At 42.5% G+C, this 12,500-nt stretch overlaps 1 protein-coding gene across 1 annotated transcript in view; it reads right to left on the reverse strand.

The window, feature by feature from the left end:
* The window catches only part of LOC143297650 (uncharacterized), a 67,489-nt gene that overhangs the window by 38,626 nt on the left and 16,363 nt on the right, over positions 1-12,500 (reverse strand). The window contains exon 5 of the mRNA XM_076610068.1: positions 4,590-4,703. Coding sequence (XP_076466183.1) covers positions 4,590-4,703 — 114 coding nt within the window. The remainder of the gene's footprint in view (positions 1-4,589; positions 4,704-12,500) is intronic.

Raw genomic sequence — 12,500 nt, forward strand, 5'->3', positions numbered from 1 at the left:
CACTGCACTGCACTCTTCAGCAATGTACGGGTGGGCGGGTTTGTTAAAAAAAACCAAAAAAAAACAAAAACACACACACACACACACACACACACACACACACACACACAAAACCGCCAAAAAACAAGGCCGGTAACCACCACCTCTGTGCAGGGACGACAACCGCGACATGAGGCCGACCAGGTTGGTCTTCTCAGCCTCCACATCCACCGACTCCGCGTCCACCACAGTGGGTCTCCGGGCCTGTGCGGGGGGAGGAGGGGTGGGGGGAGGGGTCAAGCTCCCCGCACTGCTACCGTCGGCAGTTGGGGGCCTTGGGTGCTCTTCAGAACAGGAGGAGGAGGAGCAGGAGGAGGAGGAGGAGAATGAGCAGGCATGGGAATTCATTATTCACGCGGTAAAAAGGCGACACGCGTTCATATGTGATTCCTCAGAAGGAGGAGGTGGATAATGTTGAGGAGGAGCAGAAGGAGGAGGAGGAGGTGGAGGAGGTGGAGGAGGAGGAGGTGGAGGTGGAGGAGGAACAGGAGGTGGAGGAGGAGGAGAATGAGAATGCATGGGAATTCATGATTCACGCGGTAAAAAGGCGACGCGCGTTCCTATGTGATTATTCACCCATGTTATAATAAAAATACATACTCACTCACCCATCCAAACACACACACACCCACAAACACACACACACACCATTTCACACTAAAAACCACAGTGCACAAGACAAGGTGATTCGTGTTTCGTTCCTTTGTCTGATAATGTGATGAACGTGCCAGACCTGACAATGTGATGAACGTGATGAACATGCCAGACCTGACAATGTGATGAACGTGATGAACATGCCAGACCTGACAATGTGATGAACGTGATGAACATGCCAGACCTGACAATGTGATGAACGTGCCAGACCTGACAATGTGATGAACGTGATGAACATGCCAGACCTTACAATGTGATGAACGTGCCAGACCTGACAATGTGATGAACGTGATGAACATGCCAGACCTGACAATGTGATGAACGTGCCAGACCTGACAATGCGATGAACGTGATGAACGTGCCAGACCTGACAATGTGATGAACGTGCCAGACCTGACAATGCGATGAACGTGATGAACGTGCCAGACCTGACAATGTGATGAACGTGCCAGACCTGACAATGTGATGAACGTGCCAGACCTGACAATGTGATGAACGTGATGAACGTGCCAGACCTGACAATGTGATGAACGTGATGAACATGCCAGACCTGACAATGTGATGAACGTGCCAGACCTGACAATGCGATGAACGTGCCAGACCTTACAATGTGATGAACGTGCCAGACCTTACAATGTGATGAACGTGCCAGACCTGACAATGTGATGAACGTGATGAACATGCCAGAGCTGACAATGTGATGAACGTGCCAGACCTGACAATGTGATGAACGTGATGAACGTGCCAGACCTGACAATGTGATGAACGTGCCAGACCTGACAATGTGATGAACGTGATGAACGTGCCAGACCTGACAATGTGATGAACGTGCCAGACCTGACAATGTGATGAACGTGATGAACGTGCCAGACCTGACAATGTGATGAACGTGTCAGACCTGACAATGTGATGAACGTGCCAGACCTGACAATGTGATGAACGTGATGAACGTGCCAGACCTGGCAATGTGATGAACGTGCCAGACCTGACAATGTGATGAACGTGATGAACATGCCAGACCTGACAATGTGATGAACGTGATGAACATGCCAGACCTGACAATGTGATGAACGTGCCAGACCTGACAATGCGATGAACGTGCCAGACCTTACAATGTGATGAACGTGCCAGACCTTACAATGTGATGAACGTGCCAGACCTGACAATGCGATGAACGTGCCAGACCTTACAATGTGATGAACGTGCCAGACCTTACAATGTGATGAACGTGCCAGACCTTACAATGCGATGAACGTGATGAACGTGCCAGACCTTACAATGTGATGAACGTGCCAGACCTGACAATGTGATGAACGTGCCAGATCTGACAATGTGATGAACGTGATGAACATGCCAGAGCTGACAATGTGATGAACGTGCCAGACCTGACAATGTGATGAACGCGATGAACGTGCCAGACCTGACAATGTGATGAACGTGCCAGACCTGACAATGTGATGAACGTGCCAGACCTGACAATGTGATGAACGTGCCAGACCTGACAACGTGATGAACGTGCCAGACCTGACAATGTGATGAACGTGCCAGACCGAAGAATAGGAAACAGAACAGGACAGCCATCTATGTCTGCTACTGACACTGGAGATGCGAGGAAAAGGTTCCAGTACACTGGCTACACACTCATCTAGTCTGAAATCTCTACAGTCCAGCAGGCAGTCACTCCAACTCCAACAACTGTTTGAAAAGGACTCTTAAGTTCAAGTGCATACACAGACCATCTATTTCCTACAAACTAATAGTTGCAAAAATGTGCAAAACAATGAACAGCAAATAGCAAAAGCAACAACAACAACAACAACACACACACACACACACACACACACACACACACACACAGAGCGCTGGGAGTGTAACATAACTACGAGCAAAATGCCTATAAACAGTCGTACTTCACGTAATCAAAAGTCTGGAATCATGATCTTGTATTTGTAAATGTGCGTTGGAATGTATTGTGTGCCATTTCAAAGAACAGCAGTGGCAGCACCACACACCACACACACACACACACACACACACACACACACACACACACACACACAAAAGCCAGCTGAATTATGCGAGAATGTTTGTTGTTGTTAAAAAAACTGAGGAATGTATTTGATTGTATATATGATAGTCAGTCGTGTCCGACTATGACCATCAGAACAGCAGAGGAGGCAACTGCTGTTCCGACTATTTGGGCTAGAATTTGATTATAGTGGAGAGTGTCTTGCCCAAGTACATCCCCACTCTCTCGGCCAAGAGGGTTTTAGGACAGTCGGCGTTGGGATGGGTCCCAAAGGCCAACTGGCCCACAAGGCTGCAGCACTAAGAGCCAGTGCAATTTTGCCTCCTATTTTGAGAGTCATAGTCCTTCACAAAAGACTAAGCTGTAAATGGTTTCCCAGTGACTGAAGAAACCATTGATAATACAGCTCTCACTTTGCTGTTGGCCCAAATGTAAACTTACGTCAATCTGCGATATAAGCCGAGTGTTGGGCCTTTATTTGATTGTAAACAATGGTGATCAGGCAACCTTATGGCAAAATATATCTATTTGTTTTTTCCTTCGTCTTTTTTCATTTTTCATTGTAGCCGTCTTTACTGTTATGAACTGAGGTTTATGTGCTTATCTTTCTAATATATGGAGTTTAGACAGTTCTTTGTGTGATTTGTTTTGTTTTGCTATGTTTTATGTGTACGCGGTTGTTGTTGCTGTATGCGTGTGTATCAGTCTATGATTGTTCCTGTTTTATTGTATGGTGCGGAAATATGGGGCTATGAAAGTGTAGATATACATATAAATTCACAATTGAAAATTTTGAAACGCTTGTTCAGACTGAACAAGAATACTATGACCCAAATTATTTATGGAGAAACTGGTATTGATCCAATTAGTGTATTAGTGAAAATGAGATTGGTTCGATTTTGGACTGGCTTAGTGATATCAAACACAGAAAAATATCCTAGGAAAATATATTTGATATTACTTGATTTATATCGAAATGGTATTTACTCTTCAAAATGGATGAATAATATCTGACAAATTTTTTTTTTTTTATCAGAAACAGGGTATAACTGTGTTTGGGATGTCCAATTCTTCTTAGAGAGGGAATCTTTCTGCAAGAATGTTAACACTGCTTTAAGTGATAGTTTTCAAAATCTATGGAGACATGCTCTACAGGCGAGTAATAAATGTTTGTTTTATCGAAATTTCAAAAGTGAATTTAGCAGAGAAAAAACTATATGTCAAATATCTGATAATTACGTTACCTTCTTCAAACTTCGAAGTAGTGATTCTAAGCTGGAAATAGAAACAGGGAGACACAAAGGCATACCACGAGAGTTACGGTTATGTAAGATTTGTAACATGTCTGTGATTGGGGATGAGTTTCATTTTATAATGGAATGTCCTAATTATAATAAGTTGCGAAACTGATATGTTCCTAGGAAATGTGTCTCCAAAATCGGTTTTTAATTTTAGTATTATGCTCAAAGGAGGCACAAAAAAAGTCATTTAAGCTGTATGTAAGATGATTAGATATGCAAATGTTGCCAAGCTACACTTTTGGGGTTAAAAAACCTTTGTTTTTCTCAACTTTTATGTGACACTGTTCTAAATTTGGAAATGTTTGTTCTGGTCATGAAAACATTATTTTGTTGTAATCCTCCATACTCCAATAGGAGTGAAAGGATAATTAGAACTTAAAACTTGTGCCCATGCGTCCGTCCGAGTGTTCGTGTCTGTGTGTCAGTGTATGTTTTCTCTCATGGGGGATTCAAAATGAACAAAAGATTTGTGTGTGTGTGTGTGTGTGTGTGTGTGTGTGTAAAATGAATATATATTTTTTTTTTAAGTGTCGTTGTTTCAATCCTCAACTGTCGGAGGGACTCACCTTGGGCGGCATCACTGAGGGGTGAAGGCCGGGGAGAGGGCGCTGTGATTGGCTGTCGGGGTGATGACGTGGCTGCCGGTTTGGAGTCTGTGTTCTCGGGGCTCTCCTCAACAGCTGGACAGCAAAAAACGAAACGTCTGCTTTACATGACAGCTGGACAGCAAAAAACGAAACGTCTGCTTTACATGACAGCTGGACAGCAAAAAACGAAACGTCTGCTTTACATCACAGCTGGACAGCAAAAAACAAAACGTCTGTTTTACATGACAGCAAAAAAACAAAACGTCTGTTTCACATGACAGCTGGACAGCAAAAAACGAAACGTCTGTTTTACATGACAGCTGGACAGCAAAAAACAAAACGTCTGTTTTACATGACAGCTGGACAGCAAAGAGCGAAACGTCTGTTTTACATGACAGCTGGACAGCAAAGAGCGAAACGTCTGTTTTACATGGTATAGATGCAGTGAACAGATTAAGAAAAAAAATGACATATATGATAAATACATCTTCATTCCTTTATATTAAAGTACAAATAAAAGCACAAATAGATAGATATACAAAACGTATAGTATTTCTTAAGAGCGCGCAAACATTCATAATACATGCGTGCCCACAACATCCATACAAGCCTACGAACACACACAGACACAGACACAGACACAGACACACACCTGGGTTATCCCTTCGCTGAGTATACTAAACTAGTATTCTAGCACGATTTCATAATTGTTGTTGGAGAGAATGATACATCAGAAAAAAAAGAGGAACATTGCTACGAATAATATAACGTAGTTGTCATTCCCAGCTGATGCATTAATTCATTCATTCTGTTTTGCTCGTCTGACTGTTCCTCGTTTGCTTGTGTGTCTGTCTGCCTGTTTCGTTTTGAGCAGTACAGTATCGTGCTTATGTATTGTATCTAGATGACACTATCTTCTTCTTCTTCTTCGTTCGTGGGCTGCAACTCCCAAGTTCACTCATAGTGAGCTTTTACGTGCATGACCGTTTTTACCCCGCCATGTAGGCAGCCATACTCCCGTTTTCGGGTATGTTCTTGTGTTCCATAACCCACCGAACGCTGACATGGATTACATGATCATTAACGTGCGTATTTGATCTTCTGTTTGCGTATACACACGAAGGGGGTTCAGTCACAAGCAAGTCTGCACATAAATATGTTGACCTGGGAGATCGGGGGGAAAAAAAAACTCCACCCTTTACCCACCAGGCGCCGTTACCAAGACTCGAACCCGCGACCCTCAGATTGAGAGTCCAACGCTTTAACCACTAGACTATTGCGCTCGTCCGATGGCATGATAAAATCCAGCGCTCTGTCTGTTTATTGCTGACAGTTAAACCCTACGGGGGCCCCGCGCACAGCCATGTCATAGCGGCTTTAATTTGTAAACATCAGGGGTAAAAAGGAAAATAAATTGTGGCACAAGCACAGTCATGTATGAAACAAAGCTTAGGATATGCTTCTCACGTTAACCATTTCCGTCATGTTTTCCACAGAGGATTAAAAAAATAAATAAATAAAAACAAGAAAAAAACCCACCACCCCGAACAGAAACACAATCATACACAATACTATTCATATAACAACAGGCATGCAAGACCCCAAATCGCCAGTGGGTACCTCTGCTGGCCCAGTGAGCAAAAAATCACAACACAACAGAGCAAGAATGTCCGCCCAATTATCATGTAAAAAAAAAAAAAAAGATGAAAAATTTTACGGCTTTCAACACACACACACACAGACACACACACATATATATATATATATATATATATATCTATATATATATATATAATCACACACACACACACACACACACAATTACCTGCACTTGTTTTCCTCCGATATCATGTTGTACTACTACTCACACGCACACAATATTATATTATACCACACACACACACACAGACGCACGCACGCACGCACGCACACATAGATAGACAGACAGATAGATAGCTTGACTGACTGATAATATACACCTTTTTTTTTCATAACAATGCATAACGCAGCTACAAATGACAAAAAGCATTGATACATATACTATTAACTATTAACACATTGCATGCAGTACCCCTGGACGAACCAAGTCGCAAGACTATCTTCCTGAGTAGACAGTTCATTCCCACCCGAAACCCTCAAACATTCAGACATTCCTCAACAGTGTGATTAGAAATATGATACAATTTCAACACGGAAACATTCCTCAACAGTGTGATTAGAAATATAATACAATTTCAACACGGAAACAATCCTCAACAGTGTGATTAGAAATATAATACAATTTCAACACGGAAACAATCCTCAACAGTGTGATTAGAAATATGATACAATTTCAACACGGAAACATTCCTCAACAGTGTTATTAGAAATATAATACAATTTCAACACGGAAACAATCCTCAACAGTGTGATTAGAAATATAATACAATTTCAACACGGAAACATTCCTCAACAGTGTGATTAGAAATATAATACAATTTCAACACGGAAACATTCCTCTACAGTGTGATTAGAAATATAATACAATTTCAATACGGAAATAAGTAAGTCACTGGGACAACACTGTTTTCGTTAGTTCCACTGACGTTTTTAGAAACACAGGCTGAGTAAAAAAAACAAAAACAAAACCCGATACAATAATCTGTGAACAAAATGCTAGTCGCATTTGTGAAGTATAATTTAAAGCAGTAACTGACACACTGTGTATTATATAAAAGAAGCTAGCTTATCAAAGATTTCGTTTTTTTTAAGTATTCACTTCAACCTACAAGCCGATCAGGTTGACAGAACTATGCTGAGCAGTTCAATATCACATTTGTTTAAATCTGTCTTTGAAACTGGAGTTCCTGAAATCTGGCAGTCAATATTTAAGGAAAAAAAATTATATGATTTTTGTAGAATTTTAATTCGAGATGCAATTTCATCCAAAACTGTTAGCCACAATAAGTCAGGTATCCTTATTTTTGCTCAATGCACCCTTCACATTCAAACACTGAAAGCTGGTCAATGAATAGAATTACACTAAAATTACACAGGACTAAGGGATATTTATTCTTTGCAACTTACGTTGATTCAAAACAGAATGAGGGTATTTGACAGTGAGACAATCATTTGAGTTTCCTGTAAAAAGTGTCTGAGCAAAAGATTTCCTTTGCTTCATGTAACGACCATCAATAACAGTGTCACACATGATAATGGATAGATTTCCTCTTGCTCCCCTCTCCAATACATAGACATCATGTCCTTGTGTTACCATTTTCTGTGTCTGATCAGTGGCAAATTACCGTATATGTTGTGTGAAAACAGACTGAAGTACGCACAATGTTTCTATAGTTCTAAATAACACCCAAACCTCTTGTTTCCATCGATCACTCACAAGCCCTGTCCTCTTTCATATTTTGAATACACGCAGTGACAAGTCAGATTTTGAGTAAAAGTAGGATACCGATATGGAATTGAAGGTGTATTGTTATCCTTGGAAAAAATTCCCCGAGGTGATCTCATTTCCTTGCCTCGCAACACAGGCGATGATCTGATATGAGTGTGGGTCATGAGAAAGAGAATGACCATGTGAAGGAGACCCTCGTCCTGACGGTGCACTGCCCTGTCCAGTGTGTGATCACGACCATGATTGGGGCGTCCGCAAACTGGGACAAGTGGAAAGTATTGAGGGGGTCAATGACTCTGGCTTTGGAGGGGAGGGAGGGAAGGCTGGTCGAGGCAAAAACTGACGTCCCTGACAATCAGAAAGTGTCCCTTGAGGCTGTTACAGGTATCCACAAGGTCTGAAACCTCTTTGGAAGTTTTTTCCCCAATGTGCCTGTTTTTTTATGTTATGGGGCGGACGGTAGAGTGCGATAAGGTCGATGGTTTGCTGGGAGAGGGCGAAAACCAGGTGCAAGGACGGTAACTGTGACATGGCAGTGACGGCATCTCTCTCCAAAGCTGTCATGTGCCTGCCTAGAGAGAGCACGCCAGCCAAGCCTGTCCTGTGCACGGTGCTGGAGCTGCCTTGGGGCGATCCCGGCAAGGGCTGTGTTGGACTTCACACAGTCTTTGAACCGCTTGTGTGGCCTGCCTTGGTTCCACTTGCCTGAGCAAAGCTCTCCATACAGCAGCTGCTTAGGCATCCCGGAGTCTTCCTTTCAGAGGACGTGCCCTGTCCACCGAAGCTGGGTTTTCAAGAGCATGGCTTCGATGCTGGTTGTCCAAGGTTTGTCAAGGACCTCCAACCTTGTGATCCGGTCCTGCCAGCGGATGCTGAGTATTGACCTCAGGCTGCGCATGTAGAATTGTTCCAGCAGTTTCAGGTGCCTTCTTACAGAGTACATGTCTCACATCTGTACAGGAGACTGGAGAGAACGATGGTCTTGCACACCTTCAGCTTCGTGAACAGCCTGATGTTGTGCTGGTTCAGGAAACGTGTTCTCAGATGACCAAGAGCTTGGCTCACTTTGCAGATTCTGGCGTTGATGTCTTTGTCCAGGGTTCCATCACTGGAAATGATGCTGCCCAAGGTACATGAATTCTTACACTGTCTTCAGCTCTTTCCCTTCGATGGTTATAGAGAGGCACGAGCAGTCGAAGTGGGGGCAGGTTGTAGCAGGACTTCTGTTTTGCCCAGGCTGATGGTGAGACCACAGAGGCGGGAGGCTTCAGCAAACTTGTTGACGATGAGCTGGAGGTCAGACTCCTTGTGTGCCATGGTGGCGCGGTCATCAGCAAAGAGAACTTCCAAAATTACACCCTCCATTGTCTTGGTCTTGGTGCTCAAGCGACGAAGATCAAAAAGAGATCCGTCCAACCTGTACCTCAGGTATACACCGAGTTCAAGGTCCCTGACAGCATGGCTGAACACACAGGTGAAGAAGAAGTTGAAGAGGACGGAACCCAGAACACATCCTTGCTTGGCGCCATTTGTGATGCTGAACGGCTCTGACGCTTCTCTACCAGAGAGTACCAGTCCAGTCATGTCATCATAGAACAGGCGGATCAGGTTCACGAACTTGTTCGGACATCCAAACGTTGACAGTATTGTCCAGAGGGCCTTCCTAGTGACAGTGTCGAACGCCTTGGTCAAGTCTAAGAAGAAAAGTATTGTCTCAGTTGCTGCTGTTAGTTATTACTGCAGGGTATGTTTCCGCTGATAGTTATGTCTCGGTAACTATTGTTAGTTATTACTACAGAGCATAATCATCCCCTCCAAGTATTATCGTCAACCGAGCCTATTCAGTATGCATGCACACCAGGTTGTTTTGTGTGTGTGTGTGTGTGTGTGTCTTTGTGTGTTGTTGTTGGTTTGTTTTTGTTTGTTTTTTGTTTTTTTTTGCAATATCCACATTTCTTCCCCTTCACTCCTCTGTTTAACTGGCGGAGTGAACGTCCACACTTGTTGTGAACACTGCTCATGAAGTGAGTGTGTGCGTGTGGGATTGTGGGTATTGTTTCTTTCAGTGTTAGTCACAACATCTAAAAACGTGCGTTGACGTACTGCCAATGCACTGACACTGACAATACTCAGAAAGCAAAACGACACTCCATTTGTCCAGTGGTCATTTCAAGGTGCTTCTCTGCTTTAAACAATCCTAAACAAACATTCGCTTTCTACTAACCTCCAGAAACCACCCACACAACAAAAGTTATAAAACAACAACTCGACATAAAAAAAAAAGAGTCCCACCGAACTACACACACACACACACAAGATGGCGAACTGTCCGCCACTGCAAACTTTTTTCCCGTGAAGGCTGGTGGTGACGTGTCAACTAGCAACTGACAACGAGCATGCAGCACGTGCAAAACGCCCTTCCTTCCCTCCACTCCCCTGCCTTACTCTTCCTCAGTCGGGCTTTTCTCGTGGCGTCCAGACACAGGTTCCGGGTGGGGGTGTCGGGTACCACCACGTCAGGGGCCGGGTGGCACGGGTGTTCCCGGGTAGCGGGTTCGGTCCTCCTACCACCCTGTTCCGCCGTTGCCGCTGCTGCTATGTGCGAGTCGGTTTTTTTTTTTTTTTTTTCACGATTTGTTCTGTGTGTGTGTGTGTGTGTGTGTGTGTGTGTCTGTGTATGTGTGTGTGTGTGTCATGAGAGAGAGAGAGAGAGAGAGAGAGAGAGAGAGAGCATTCTTGTGTTGGTGTGTGCATGTTCATCTGTACATCAGTGTCCGTGTGTATTTTTCGGAACAACCACAAAATAATTCCATAACATAAGCAAATCAGTATGGCATTAAAATCCATGTTATGGATAAACGATCTTTCACAAAGCACAACTTATAAGAAAGACAAAATTCGCTGGAACACACAACTTGAAGCGGTCTCCTGTTCCAAGCAAACATTAACAAAAAAATACAAGAGACACTCTTAGTTTCTTACGAACTGCAGGGGGTTGACGATAACATATTCAATACAAACTGGAGCAAAATTTGCTTGCATGGACCGTGCTGATTTCCACCGATATGGATCGCATCGATGTTGTTTATATATATATATATATATTATTTGAATTTTTGAGTTTTTAGCTTTTGATTTTTTTTTTTCAGAATAGAATTTGATGCAACGAGGAGAAAGCCTATCGAACAAAATGTCAATCGCCTGGGTAAAAGCCGTGAATGTCAAACTGCACATTCTTTCAACTGGCTGTGTTAATCAAACAGCCAACACCCACCCATTTCACACTCTCTGCCCCTTTGACAGACAGTTTGCATTTGTTTATGGTCAAGGAGGATAATGGATTCCCGTGGACCCGAGCTGTAAACATGTATAGATGAATACTGAATGAATATATACATACGTCAGAATCAATCAAAGTAAGTAAACCATTAATTAAGGGTTAATTTTCCACGGTTTTCCACAACAACAAAGAGTTTTAGTTTGTCACTATCTCAGACTTTACGGTGAAGCAGTGTTTTAACGTGTATAAGTACAATACAGTAGATTAATAACTGAAAAACAAAACAGACAAATAATCTCACTATGACCTTAAATCAAAACAAACAAACAAACGAAAAACACAACTCTACCATTTCCGTATTTCCTGAACGAAAATTAGCAAACGGAAATAAAGTTCACAACAACCAAAAAGCATTTGAAATGACTGAAAACCGTATCCACACTATACAACATCATCCCGCATGTACGTGTGCTGTGGTTAATACAAAAATTACATTGATCATATCAAACGTCAGTAGTATCAGTAATATCAGCAGCTCAAGGAGGCGTCACTGCGTTCGGACAAATCCATATACGCTACACCACATCTGCCAAGCAGATGCCTGACCAGCAGCGTAACCCAACGCGTTTAGTCAGGCCTTGAGAAAAAAAAATAAAAAAAATAACGTGTGAGCCTTAGTGCTTAAAACGAAACGTGACCTTTGGGAGGAATGTCACGATCTGATTACATCAAATATATTTCTTGTTTGTTTTTCTTTTCCGATAAAAACAAAACGTGCTCACAAAAATACGACCAATATAATGAAAGCCCTTCGGATGCATATATACTAGAAAGGCTCTCGTGAACAGCCGACAACATTGACATTAACTGCTCTTTGTCATCGAGAGTTTCATTTAAAACATAATGCCAGAGAGTGAACAACTAAATCCAATGTCCACAGATGATAAACGTCAGTTTCATCAGTGAGAAGAAAAAAACCCACTTAATAAGTGTGCGAAAGTGCATCACACAGTTTTCAAAAATCAATCTGTCAGTGTTGTCATTCTAATTTGTTTCTTGCCAAAGAAAAGAGGACAAAATGGAAACACATGCAAGCAAACAAAAGTGTCTCATACATGACCGGATAAACATTACAATAAAACAGGCGAAAAAAAACAACAACAACAAAAAAACACAAGGAGTTACAAAACCACACCATTAACTTTGCCAGATTCTCCAAATA

Source organism: Babylonia areolata, chromosome 23 (assembly GCF_041734735.1).
Source record: "Babylonia areolata isolate BAREFJ2019XMU chromosome 23, ASM4173473v1, whole genome shotgun sequence".
NCBI lineage: Eukaryota > Metazoa > Mollusca > Gastropoda > Neogastropoda > Buccinidae > Babylonia > Babylonia areolata.